The sequence below is a fragment of the Temnothorax longispinosus genome, chromosome 3 (assembly GCF_030848805.1).
Source record: "Temnothorax longispinosus isolate EJ_2023e chromosome 3, Tlon_JGU_v1, whole genome shotgun sequence".
Taxonomy (NCBI): domain Eukaryota; kingdom Metazoa; phylum Arthropoda; class Insecta; order Hymenoptera; family Formicidae; genus Temnothorax; species Temnothorax longispinosus.
The window spans coordinates 4308307-4322253 of NC_092360.1; the positions used below are offsets into that span (position 1 = coordinate 4308307).

A 13947-nucleotide genomic window follows, 5' to 3' on the forward strand; every position below is an offset into this window, starting at 1 on the left:
AGCTGCGCGACCACGCTGTAATACCTAAAAACCGCATCTTGAATCAATCCCGCGCGAGAACACGCCGACAGACGCTGCTTTGTGTGTCCAGATCGATGGACCTTAAATGGACCTTCATGTGAACTTGAAAGACTTTGAAGCAAGACTTCATTTATTTACGTGAGAATTTATTTTTGACAAATTTCTATCAATCATGCAAAATGCTACCAAGTTACTGCAACTTCTTGGAGAACGTTTACCTCGTTTTGACACTTTGAATTGACTTTGCACGAATATTTGAGTATTCTGGTTAAATTTTGTGGAAAAATAAATTATGACAGAAGATAAATAAATGCGTTCTATTAACAACGGATAATGCGCAGTCATCATGATTAACAAATTACGGTAATTTCCTCGAAAACACATGGATTTATCTAACAACCGTTCTTCCCCGTGTTTTTTTCCTATTAAATTCCTTATAGACATCTATTTAATCGCCATCAATTGTACGTTAATTACGCTCAACGATGAAATTATCCGAACAACTGCTCGATTCACGCGCGATGTTTTTCTTTTCGTTTTTTCTCATAAATATTAGATAGGTCTTTACGATGCAAGATTTATCAAATCAAGAACCGATCTCCTTGAAGAATTCTTATTCGAGGACTACGCACGGCACGATGAATAATTCGAAAACGTTACGTTACTTCCAGTTCCCTTAACAGACGTCTCATTCATCGAGTGATCAACCAACACGCACGCACGTAAATTACGCTCAACAATGAGTCATCTGAACGATTGCAACGACATACGCGCGCGCGCACACATACACATTACGTACATACATACATGTAATGGCAGTCACGATCGACCGCAATGCCTTTCCGCACGAAACTTTCCGTGAAATCGACGCTGAGAAACTAAACGACGCGGAGATTGCGGTCCGCCAGTAAAGCGCTTTTCCAGAGCGATAAGCGATACGCTCCTCGCTTTTCCGCGGCACGCTGCGTACGGCGCGCCGCGCATACACCGAACCCGCTCGGTCATTTAGTTGTTTAGAAGTCATTAGGACTCGTTACGTTACTCGCGGCAAATCGTCTCTACTTATCGACTAATTACGTGCCCGGCCATAAGCGAGCCACGCAAGTAGCGTGCAGTACGTATGTGTTAACGTTGACGAAGCGTGCGCCTCTCGATCTTTAATATCAGTGCGCCAAGCTCAGCTCGCAAAGTGCATTTTAATGAAATGTCATGGGACCCGCGCGCGTCTATGCCACTTCGTAATTCACGCCGGAGATTTTATACGTTCGGAGATTGCGTCTTGTGTATCTACGGAAAATTAACGGCGAGTATCACTGTCACCTTGCGTGATTAGCGACTTTAATCCGTTACTTTAATACACGTTGATTTCTTCTGGTCATGTATTATAACTGTGTCTTAATAAATATTTATTATTTGCCGATATGATTAGAGACATATCTAACTGTCGTTGTAGAAAAGCTAACTGTATTTCTTTTGAAAAATTGTAATTTCGCAAATAAAAAAAAACGTAATTTTGTAAATAACAAAACATAATTTCGTAAAAAAAACATGCCAAAAAAGGTGCAATATTTTTTCTGTTTGGCATATTTATTAAAATAAGATATTAAAGTTTAAGATACAATTTCTGAAAGATTTTTGGTGTTGTTTCGAAGATGGAGTATTACAAAGAACTTTAAAGGAAAAGGTGCAATTTTAGTTGGTGGTATTTGCATTATGTCGCCGTCTGCCTTGTTGCACTCACGCATATGCGCTTACGGCCTCCACATATGCTGTTTTATCTTTTGCACGTCCTGCGAGAGAGAGGATCCTGCCCTCAGGACGTGACTCGTAATTCTAAAGTATTATACGGTAGCTCAAATTTTGTTTCTTTTTTTTTATAAAACCACAACCACGCACCTATATGTCGCACGCGTTTTTCGCGCTATCGCGTAACTCAATGTGCGCTCTTACAATTAGCAGATACACATTTCACGCTATGGAAAAAGATATGAAGCACAGAAAGAATTATACAGAAGAAAAAAAAAGAACGTAGAATAATTTAACGAAAGTTTGCATTTAATACGTTTATATGTAGAACGTGGCATTGCTTTCGAGTAATGAGATATTCGTCGCTCGATATTTTTTTACGGTATAATAAGCAAACGTGACTCCATTAAAGCCAAACAGAGTGGCTCGAGAGAGAGAAAACTCATTCGAGCTTAAAATTACGCTCTATCGTGTGCGATGTGACTGCTGTAGCTTAACTGTGATTTATTTGCCGGGCACGAGTTTCGAGCACGAAGCACGAGCGCAACCGCGCTAATGCTCCCCTCGAACGTGTGAAAGAAATTAGGTTGGCGACGTAGCTCTTATCCCGCGGAGAGACTCGCGCGCGTGGTACTGAGAGAATCCTCGGGAGACCAGAGCGCGCAACTTGTATACGCGCGCAAACTACGCGAACCGAAGAAACTGCATCGCGTGGACTTGATCGCGACGGCGAAGGGGGATGCGAAGGCTGAATCCTTCACACGGTTTTGCGCTCGTTATACGTGCCATCAAGTACTACATCGTAAACGCTGCGCGCGCAGCGGTATTTTGCTACGCACTTGACTAGAGAAACGATAATCCATATTTGGGAAAAATGCAAATGCATATATAGAGTCTGTAACGGCGTCGAAATGCGCGCGAAAAGAGGAATGACGAACGATCGTGGGGAATACATTCCCTGCGCGTGATAACATTCCCTGCGAATTAAAACCACTAAAAATAAAGGAGAATTATTTTCGCGTTTTATACCCCGGTGACATTTATGCTAGAGTTTAATACTGATATACGAGCAATAAATCTGACGCGACACAAATAGCATTTCTCTTCGACTCATGCACGAACAATCGAATTAAGCACCGTGTGCTTAATGATCTTGAAGTACCTCGTGTCTCGGATGTGTTTCGAGCTTGATTCTTGACGATTTCTTCGAATATATTTTCTGACATTCTATTGAATGTTATTTGCCTGGAAAATTTTTAGTCTTATTTAGAAGACTTGGATAAAATATTTTAATATTATACTTGGAAGAGAAAAAGAGATAAAAATAATAGCGTTCTTATGTAATATTGTTAAGGTAATAACGTCTTCCTGATGCTCGAAACGCGTCCGAACATGACTTTTCAACGACGATATTTCCCGACGGTGGCATTATGACATTGCGTCGTCACGATGTGACGACATCGCCGGCGCGTTACATACGTCGTGATCGTGAGAATTCGCTTCTCTCGGGGGAGGGGAGGGGGGATCCACCTCTTCTGCCGCGGCGCACCGGAAGAACAACGCGGGCTTCCCACGCCTCCGGTAAACCGCTTCATAACGGGTCGCCTTGATTTCGCGGGTACTTATGTCAAATGCGCTCGTTTCGATCGCGACTTGCGTCACGGCAGGCTCCGTGATTTCGTGCGCGATTCCGTGCTCCTTTGGGTCGCCGCGGAATTTCACGAAATAGCTAGAAAAACGGGGCTAATCGGATGGCGCGCGATAACAGTCGGGCATACCCGGTAACGACGTATTTGCATGCGCATTTGTCGGCCCTCCTCTTAGCTTGGATATAATCACCTGATTAACTCTTTTTACCCCGCGGGACGCTTAATCGGCGGGTTTAATTAACATCGCCGCGAGTTTTTGTTCAAAATGAGGTCACATGCTTTTTGTAATTCTGCAATGTGGGAAAAGTAATTTGCGATGGTTCCACCGTTCTTATCATACTTATATGCCATAAAATCTATTTACTTAAAATTTGATATAAAGAAGGAAAAAAGTGCGAATTTGGGCAATAACTGATAAATCTCTAAATTTGAATATTGAATTTAAGATTTATCGAGATTCTTAATCTTTAAAAAAAAATTAATTTTATTTGTGAAGATTATAATTAAACTATTTAAGAGGAGGTTTCTAATTTTGATACACACCAGTAGAAACAAATTTTATATTTAAGTATGAATTTTTTAGATGGCCTAATTTTTATAATTTATATTTTATAAGATGCATGACAGCATATACTTTTTCAAATGTATTGTAAACAACAATAAAAAGATTAATGTTTATAATAAAATTTAAACTTTAAACTATAAATTTAAACTATAAATTTTTAATTTAAAATTTACAATAGATATAATAGATGCCAGAATTAAAAGAGTGAAATTCTAAACGTAATTAAGTTTCATTAGTTTTATTTTAATTTAACACGAAACGTTAAACATGAAAGAATTTATTATACATATACATATCTTAAAATTTATTAGTAAAAAGCGTTACAGAAAACCGCATTAGTAACTGTGTTGTAATCGTACCATGTGTCAATAATAATCGTTCTATCTTTCTCTGAATATCAATGCAATTTCGGACAAGCTATACGTTGTGAAACATGTGTCTCGTAATCATTGAGGCGAATAATAATTTGAAAATATGTTACCCTTTCTCTCTCCACCATCTCTCTCCCTCTCTTTCTTTTTCTCGGTCTCGCTGTCACCATTATTACAACAAAGCGCCCTAGCGGCTTCAGGACATTAGTGTCGCACGGGCATGTAACCGCAAAAGTAGCGAACAGACCCAGCTACCATTATAAATGCATTAACTCTCCCCTTAGTTTTCGCCCTGTTCTTCTTACCGACGTGCCATTTTTTCGCCTCTGGCTGTTACAGCTGGACGTTCTTGATATTCGTCTTCGGCGAGTCGCGTTTATCGCTTTTCGACTCGCTAATCGTCGAACTTACCTCGTTGCGTGCTTGAAAAATGTCAGTAAATAATTAAATTTCGGATTTATAATTCCTAAAACGTTCGCCACTGAAGACAAAGTTGAAGAACAAAAATGATATTATTAATATTACAGTTACGATTTTTGTCATCATTAAATAGTAAATATTAAAATACGATTGAATAAAAAAAAGAGAAGGATAATAATTTCTCAAGCACTGCGACAGTAATTTTCGAGTCGATTGACGCTCGTAACTCGGACGCATTGAACGTTTCCGGTCGCACGAGGGATGTCGTATAAGTCACCCTAAGATTTCTAAGCAACGCGTTACTTTGACACCCAACAATGACGACGAGGAAGGCGTCAATCGGAGCGATGCGATCGATTTTCAGGAGTTTGTCGTCGTAAGAAAGGACGAGAACTTTTTCCAACGTAGCCACGATCTGAGGAACTGCACGATCATTAGGCTGGAAGCGTGATGGAAGCGATCGTTACACTTTCTTCGCCAATCCAACCCTTTTCTCATCCTCTTTTCTCGTTTCAGTCGAGCGAGATCAAGCAGCCCCTCAAGCACCTCAGAAGCGATAAATCAATGACTCTTCTCCTTCTTTCTTCCCATCTCTCCCCCTTCGAGTCCCCCGGTTACTTCCGGCCCCCTAGCTCCTAGCGGACGACTATAAAAAGCCAACGGGCAATTAAGGGTGTTTTAGAGTGGCTGCACTCGAAAATCGCTGGCCAACCCCAGCCGAAAGTGGGGGAATTAAAAAACATTACTCATCATATAATCGCACGAGCGGTTCTCGGCGCTGTTTGTCACCGTCACTCTTTCTCCCTTTCTCTCTCTCTCTCTTTCTCTCTTTCTCTCTGATTCTCGCGTTCGGACACGCTCGTCCTTCTTGCGCCTCCGACGTGCCGGCAGAAAAATGAGAAATGATCGTGGCTCGATTCAGAGGTGCCTGTTTAAAATTCATGAACGATTTTACTGCAACCTCCCCTATCGCAACCCGTCACAAAAGGGCGAGCAGAGCCATATCGAGAGAGGAGAGGGGGAAGGGAGAGAGAGAAAGAGAGAGATAGCGAGATTGTGGCCCACATTCGCGACTATACATCAGCACAGAATCGCGAGAGAACAAGAGAGGGAGAAAGGGGAGGGTTCGCACCCCACGAAATATATTAATTGTCGAATTTTCCGTGCGAGCTGCATATCCGTTAAAGCCGCTTTGTCCCTTGCCAGGCGCGGATCTCTTGATTATTAATTACTCCGACCACCAAGTGCACCCCACTCCACCCTCCTCTCCTCGCGGCTATTACCCTGTAACATTCGCAGTTTCAAAGGTACGATCTTTTTTTTATTGCGGCCGCAATTTTAACTAAAAAAAGAACTTTAACAAATGTACGCGTCGGTGGTGCTCGTTAATTATCACCTGAATTTCGTGCGAATCGTCGAATTTTTATCGAGACAAAGTTGGTCTGATTTATTATCATGAATAAAAACAACCCCCAGAAATCTCGAGGGTGCAATGTAGCTCGTCGACGAAATTTTCGACATTTGACTAGATAGTGAGGCCAATAAAACTACGGATAATTACCGATAACTTCTAAAATTGTTAATTATTTTAATCAAATTTTCCGCGAAATTGTGCATTTTGTCTCTCCAACTATTTGTGATGGAAATTAAGTTTATATCGACGGCTTTCCATTCCGATTCAAATTGAAGTATTTAGATAATCATGCAGCGGATACCATTCACTAATATTCGAAGAATCTTGCATTGATTAACAGTCTCGCAATAACATACTTGTATATCATAATTATAGTTGAATTAGTTACAAGAGAGAGCCATGGAGTACGACAAGGGCAGCATGTACATATACATATATAGGTATATTTTTTTTCGAAGGGCGACGGTAGCGGGGGTGGCAAAAACTACTTGCATTTATCGAGCAAGAATGTCGGATGTAATTCACGCCTCGCTGCCACGGAAGGGTTGTAATTTTCTTGATATTATTCATGAACGTTATGGCAGGTTGGTTCATGTAATATAATAGCCCTTCACAGTTGTTTTCTCTTTACGTACATTTTTCTCTGTCTTATCCGCCTCATTTCATATTAAGCCGCTCGACGCGGCACTTTAATATATTTCTCTTATGAAGGGCGAGTTCCCCTAATCGCGTGAGCACGTGTTCTCATATCGTGTTTATCAAACGAAAAAAAGTTCATAACGTTTTCGATTATTATACGAAGGTTACAAGTTCGATGAAATGTTGATATCTCCCAGATCTCACATTTTCCTTCTTCACTTTCGTCTTATTCATAAATCTTAAGCGTCAACAAAAATTGACGCTTGTATATTCTCAGAAGTTGACTTTATAAATTAACGAAATATTCCTTATCAGTAACTTCGTAATTGCTCGAATAATTAAACATTTCTCTTTCTATATGTTTACACGATGACACCATGTATCATTTTCTTTCTATCCCGTTTTCTGACATACATATTACACTCCTTTTTTATTATCCAAACCGCAACTGTACGCGTTCCATGCACGCTATTCGAAGATGCCGTTGGGCGTAATCTTTTTCACTGTACAACCGATCGCGCGAATGTAATTCGCGTCTTGATTCTGTGGAAAGTATCGTCATTTTCGCAGTATGATTTGCAGTGTTACCGAGCAATAATGTTCGGTTAATACGGCCTTGGGCAGGGAATTTTGCCTCGTGTCTCCCTTCGTGTTTCATAGCGTTCATTTCGTTCCCGTTACACGGTATCAACCTCCCCCCCAAGACCACGGCCTGTTGATATATCTCTGTCTCGCGCGCGTCTAAGGGCGCTTTTACGTTCGCAGGTGCGGCTCAGGTATATGTATCTGTAACGTGTATATATATATGTGTGTACACACGTATTCGTGCGTATATATGTGTGCGTGCCATGATACGCGATGATTAGGCACTGAAACTCCACGGGCTATTTGTTAGTATAATAAGCTCCCGGTAGTGTGGCCAACGTAACCACTTGGCGGCACGCCACCCCGTTTTAGCGTAATTGTCCCAGATCGAGATTTACATACGTGAGGAGGGCGAAGAGGGAGGGCACTGCGAGGGAGGGAAGGGGCCGGTCCCAGGGAGAAATTGCAGAAAGCCCGTGATTGCTTCGGGTGGCGGTGGCCTCGAAAGCCACCAGTCGATCCTTATGCCGGCGAAACTTCGCCGCGCTGCGAACGAAGGAACGAACGAACAGCTGAAATACTTGGAATGGATCTTATCGTTCGCCGTTAGAATCTGGAAAACTACCGTGGAACTACGCTATGCTCGCACGTGTTTCCGGCTATCAAGCTCGTATCGCGATATCGCGGCTCGCGCGGGCCCGTTTGACATTGGCAGGCCGAACTTAGATCCATTTTGCCGATATTACGTTATAAGAATAACGATCGCTCCGATGTAAATATCTTGAATAGTCGAGCCACTTTTTTTTATCGCTGGTCATTACCGACGTATAGCCTTCATCAAAATACTAAACAAGTCAGCGGATTTTATGATACTTTTTTAGTGCCAACGCGCGTCTTACATATACGGGCACATACTTATATACCAGAGTAATTTAAAAAAATATCAATGTTCGTAAATTATTCTAGATATGTATTCATTTATTATCGTATAATTTTCGTATTACATGATTGGTCTATTTTTATAAAATAATATCAATTTTGTCGAATGTGTATTTAACACAGAAATTATGCGTCACATTAATATGCGTTAATGATCCTCTATTTTAAAGAAATCCTTATAATTCGGTTTTGAAATGAAAACTTTGGTGCAAATAAATCGCAAGGACTTCCGCGCGGAATCATTGTTACTCACGTGCTCGCTTTCTTTGTACTTTCAGAACGAAATGGAAGCGACAAACGATCGTGGGTTTCGAGATCATGGCCGAAAACAATTTCGCCGTTGCCGCCTTCCAGCATCTGTACAGCGGCAGCACCGCGACGATCCCCGCGCATCCTGCCGCAGGACGTTACTGGCAGTATCCCAGCGCGCACGCGTTACCCGCGAACGGATTCTTCTATCAGCCATCATCGGCGGCGGCGGCGACTCTACAGAAACCGCTTCCCTATCGCCTGTATCCGCCCATGATCCTGGCGGGGCCGAGCAATCCCCTCGGCTCCTTGACTGCGAGCTCCAGCCTGTCGACCCTCAGCAACTACTATAGGGACAGCCCGGAGATGGCCGACGGTCGGGAGTCCTCGAGGAAAAGGGACAGGAGCAAGAGCCCAGAGTCGAGGGACAGGTCGCCAACCAGAAAACCGGCGAGACTGTATCCGCTGCAGATGATGCAGGCGGGTCCTAGTAATCCTCTCGGCACCTTGACGACCTCCAATCTCTCCAACATGAACAACTACTACAGAGGCAGCCCGGAATTGATGGAGGGAAGGGAGAATATGGAAAGGTCGAGGAAGCAGGAGAGGAGCAGCAAGAGCCCGGACTCCAGGGACAGGTCGCCCCTGAGGAAGGACGTTAGGTCTTATCCCTCGATGATCCAGGCGGGTCCCAGCAACCCTCTCGGACCCCTCGCGACCGGCTCGAACTTACCGAACCTGAACAATTATTACAGAGACAGTCCGGAAATAGTGGACGGACGGGAAAGTATGAATCGAACGCGACAGCGTGACAGAAGTCAGAGCCAGGATAGATCACCCGTGCAGAGGGAGGACAGTCCTCGGAGTGTGAGGGCTGACAGTGACGAAGAGAGCATACATGACATCTAGGACATGGAGATTCCTGGTACCGACGGTGGCACATCGGCAGTTTTGTACGAGAGGGAAGACAAGGGAGTATATTATCCTGCAGGATAATTAGGAAACGAAATGCCATGTGAAATGGAGTGATTTCCTTACGACGATCACTTCGGCATAAATGAATGAACGGCGAACGAAGAATTGACATCAGAAATTAGCGAGACTATCAAAGGGAACGTGATCCTTCTGAAAATGCTCTAGTATGAATCGGGCAGCTAAACGTACGGGCAAGCTTGAAAGTACTGATTGATGCGATAACTCATTACGAGAAGCTGACAGGGATAATTAAAATCGAATTCACTTAGCTAGCATTAATCAGTCAATTCCAAACGAGATAACGAAGTCGCTCAAATTTCAGCAGCTATTGCATTAACAGTTCATAAATAAACAAATCGATTCCCGCATGGAGAATTTGTTGGGAGATCGATCGATAATATTTATATAATCCTGGAAGGAACAAACTATATATATCCTTGAACAACTTACATCGATCCACGCAGCTACCACGAAATACAAACGAAGAAACGAATGCAGCCGGTAACGAGACTGTTTAAAAAGCTATATATCGAGGTATACGTAAGCATCGAGGAGAAACTACATAGAGATTATTTCGCGTTTTCGCAGTCATTTTAAAATCTGCAGAAATCAGAGTGAAGAGATCCGGGATTCGCGAGGTCTAAAGCGAAATCGGCGAAATGAGATGCGAACGAAACGGCACGGCGCGGGCGGCGCGGCAGCGGCCGATTTCGTGAGGTAGAACAGGAAGTGACATAGCACGGGACGTCCGGGATTTTGTAGATAATGAGAGCGAACAGGAAATATCGTGCGGTTAACCGAACTTCGTGATTTGAGCGTTCAGTGAATGGCGGGTTACGGTGAAACAATATATTCAACGTTGATACGATCGGCGAGTAGAGAGCGGACGAAAGTAAAAATCCTATGTGCCTCACCGAAACATTATCCCCCGGACAAATACGGAGGACTCATTATTACTCATTCATTGTCCATTCATTATTTCATTTTCCACTCTTTTCCACTCTTCTTGGATACGTGCGATTGGTCCGTCGTTTGAAAGGTATTTGTGTTTTCCAATATTTTTATAATTTACAAAACAATCATTTACTTTCACGAGTTTTATTTTGATCATAATTATCGGTAATTACGCTGCGATAATTATTTCATTCGGACATATTGATTAATTTTATTGCGAAGTCTCTTTAATATTTACAATTAAATTATATTTTCACCGCGATATAACTACGTGCACGTTTTTTAAACATCGATCGATGGTTTCCTTGTAAAATATAACGTAAGAGGCGAATATTATCACGCCATCAATAAATAACTATTTCGCTGTGTGCCAAAAATTTCTATTCAATTCTTTTAATCTTACAATTTTAAATAAAATTCTATAAATTTTCGCCTCTGACGCCGAGACTGAAAGGACTCATTCATCTGCAAAGAAACCAATCAATATTCATAACCACAGTAAAATTTGACTTCTAAAATTTATTACATGCATTCATGTCATCACAGTACAGACCAACGCGACCCGTTCATAGCAACGATACAAAAAACCATACCGATTAGAGAACCCGGCTCGATTGGACGGTTTCGTGCGTCGAGAACGGTTACAAGTTACAATCGCGCCAGGAAATGGGCCAATCGCGGACGAACGCGAATGTACAATTAATATGACATTAGAGGGAACTTGGCCGCGGGGGAAGAAATCTAAAATGACACGAAATTACACGCGGTCGCCACGAAACGACAAAAAAGGACCGTGCAGGAGGGGGCGCGGCATCGAACGCGAAGAAAAGGGGGTCTCAACTATTCAAATAACTGGTGTTGTCGTGTCTGCGAAGCGAAACCGGCATTTTGCCCACCGCTATTCCTCGGATAGAACGAATTGGTCAGCTTAATTAATATCGACGAGATCTAAGAGACGGTGACGGTCCCGAAAATTGCACCGACACCGGCGACCGGTAATTTGTGAACGACAACGGGGGCGGACATATTTTCTTCTTTCCCAGGAAAAAAATCGACAATTTGAGCGCTAATTGTAACGAGAATTGGTCGTTGTAAGTTAAACTTAATATAAAATTTTCACATTTGGACTTTGCGTCGCAATATCTCCACTCGTAGGGCACGTAGCGGAAAATATTATAAGAGATACCCCCCCCCCTCCAAGTCGACCCCAAGCTATCGATCAAGCCTACTTAGAACTTGATCCGTTCACTCGTTATCGAGATCTCAACATCTCGAGTACTCGCAAATCGTCGCGTCGCGTAAAAGAGTAAAAGAGTCACGGTCGGTCTCGCCCCGCGTGTACTTGGCGCGAGACACTACCGTGTCTCTTGATACGAATTACGTGTGGTAGAAATCCTCGTCATGCCATTGGTATAAGTCCTTGTTGTCGTTAAACGACACGGTGATACGCGATTCACACGATAAACGACGATGACGATGCAATGTTTGCGTCAAATGATTACACGTTACTTCGCGAAACAATTGCGCGAAACGTTTCCATTCTCCTTAGGCCGGAATTATACCGAATCTTACGCTGAAAATTGCTGGAGTTACGATGAGACTGGACACGAACGGATTACACATTAACAAATGGAAAACTCGGTATATCTGAGAAGTAAACTACCTAATTAGATGACAATTCTCACGTCGCGTCGGTACGATCGAGAGATTAAATCGGCTGGTGTTTCTAAGAGATCAAAATGGAAACGCCAAGTATTCCTTACGGGAAACTTTTAGTTTTATACCGATCGAACGTTTTTTTTTTTCTACGAGATTCTCGCAGCAGCGAGTCGGTTCGTTCGACACGAGCGACTTTTCAACTTCATGTAAAGATGAGCTGCGCCATGTAAATATAAAATACCGGATGTACCATCCGCGCGTAGATGAAGTTACGAAAGCATGTAAATATGTGAAGAGATGGGGCGATCGGACACGGGCTGTTACGGAGTGAAAATACGCGAGGACCGACGGAGTCCATAGGACTTAAGCCAAGATACGAGATACGAGATATTTCAAAGTATTTTTCAGATTTCAGTATACGTAGCGGAACGCGAGGCGCATTCTCGAGAGATCGAGCGTCGTGCGATTTTTCTCTTTCGCCGGCGAGAGCGCGACGTGTTTCGATATTTCGACGACACGACACGCGGCGCGTTCGATAAGGACATACCAGTATTATGAATGTATAAAATTAGGCTGTACAACGTGCGAGAGGGTCTCCCGTGCGGAAACGCAGTTGATGAGTCGCCGGGAATACTCCGGCGGACGTCGACCGGCACGGCGCGTTTAGTAGTTAAGTAACGCAGCAAGAAGTACTTAGAATATATGAAAACCATGCTTTGTAAAATAATGTCTGTATAGCGAGAATTATTATATTATATGGAAAATATATTATACTGAATTTAACGTGTTTTGCGTTTTTCTTTCAGAGCCGTCGCGCCGAATCGCGTTCCCTCGCGCCGTGATTTCAAATCGAGTGACTGTAAACAAATTCTATATTTTTTTGTATTTATTTTTGTCAATGTTAACAATGTTTTGGGCAGATCAGTTAGGAGTTTTATATTTTTTGGAAATTCCACATCGCGTCTCAAAATTTCTTTCCTTTAATATCAAATTTTTATTTTCTCTAATTAAATTATAATTATATGATAGCGTATATACAAAGCGTTTATCGCGTGATTGGAGTGTTTATGAAAAAATAATAAAAGGCAATTGGATTGGTTCACGCGAGAAGAAATATATGGTGTTTCGTTCCGACGTTCCGACGAAGGGATGTTCCGAGCCGAGATTGCTGTCACGAAAGCGCCGAGCCTTTTCGTTTAACGTTCGATTTGCAACTTCGTCCATAATGTAAGTCGACTAGATTGGCGTTTAGACAAACGACCCACGGTTCTCGAGACATTTTCACGCGATGATGCATATTGTAACGTTCGCGATTAAGTGAATGCGCACTCATTTTGCGACTGTTAGAGTAAAATTGCGTCAAATTATTTTGCGCAACTCGCATTTTATTCGAGAAGCTTAGATTCGAACAAGTGAAAGTTACAAATTCTTGAAAACCGAGCTGAACGCATAATCGTCGTTCCAGAATAATTTCAATCTGCTCTTGAGCGGTAAGTAATTTTGGTAATCTATATATCTCTTTCTTCTGGACTCCTCCAAGCATGATAATTAAATAATTTCAAGTCGTTTGTTTGAATAAAACATCAAACACTATTATCCTATTGCAAAGTTTATCTTTTGCATTCTTTCACATCTGGACTCATCAATTAACATGATTAATTAGTTCGCAATCAGTAACTTTTCACACACTTTTTCCGATCTTTTGAGTGATAATGGAACTCAAAACAGTCATTACTCGAAATATTTCTTAATAACGGCTAA

At 42.2% G+C, this 13947-nt stretch overlaps 1 protein-coding gene across 1 annotated transcript in view; it reads left to right on the forward strand.

The window, feature by feature from the left end:
* LOC139809749 (uncharacterized) overlaps nt 1–12969 on the forward strand; it is a 32057-nt gene extending 19088 nt beyond the window's left edge. Inside the window, exon 3 of the mRNA XM_071772898.1 lies at nt 8628–12969. Coding sequence (XP_071628999.1) covers nt 8628–9507 — 880 coding nt within the window. The 3' untranslated portion in view covers nt 9508–12969. The remainder of the gene's footprint in view (nt 1–8627) is intronic.
* Nucleotides 12970–13947: the final 978 nt, after the last annotated feature.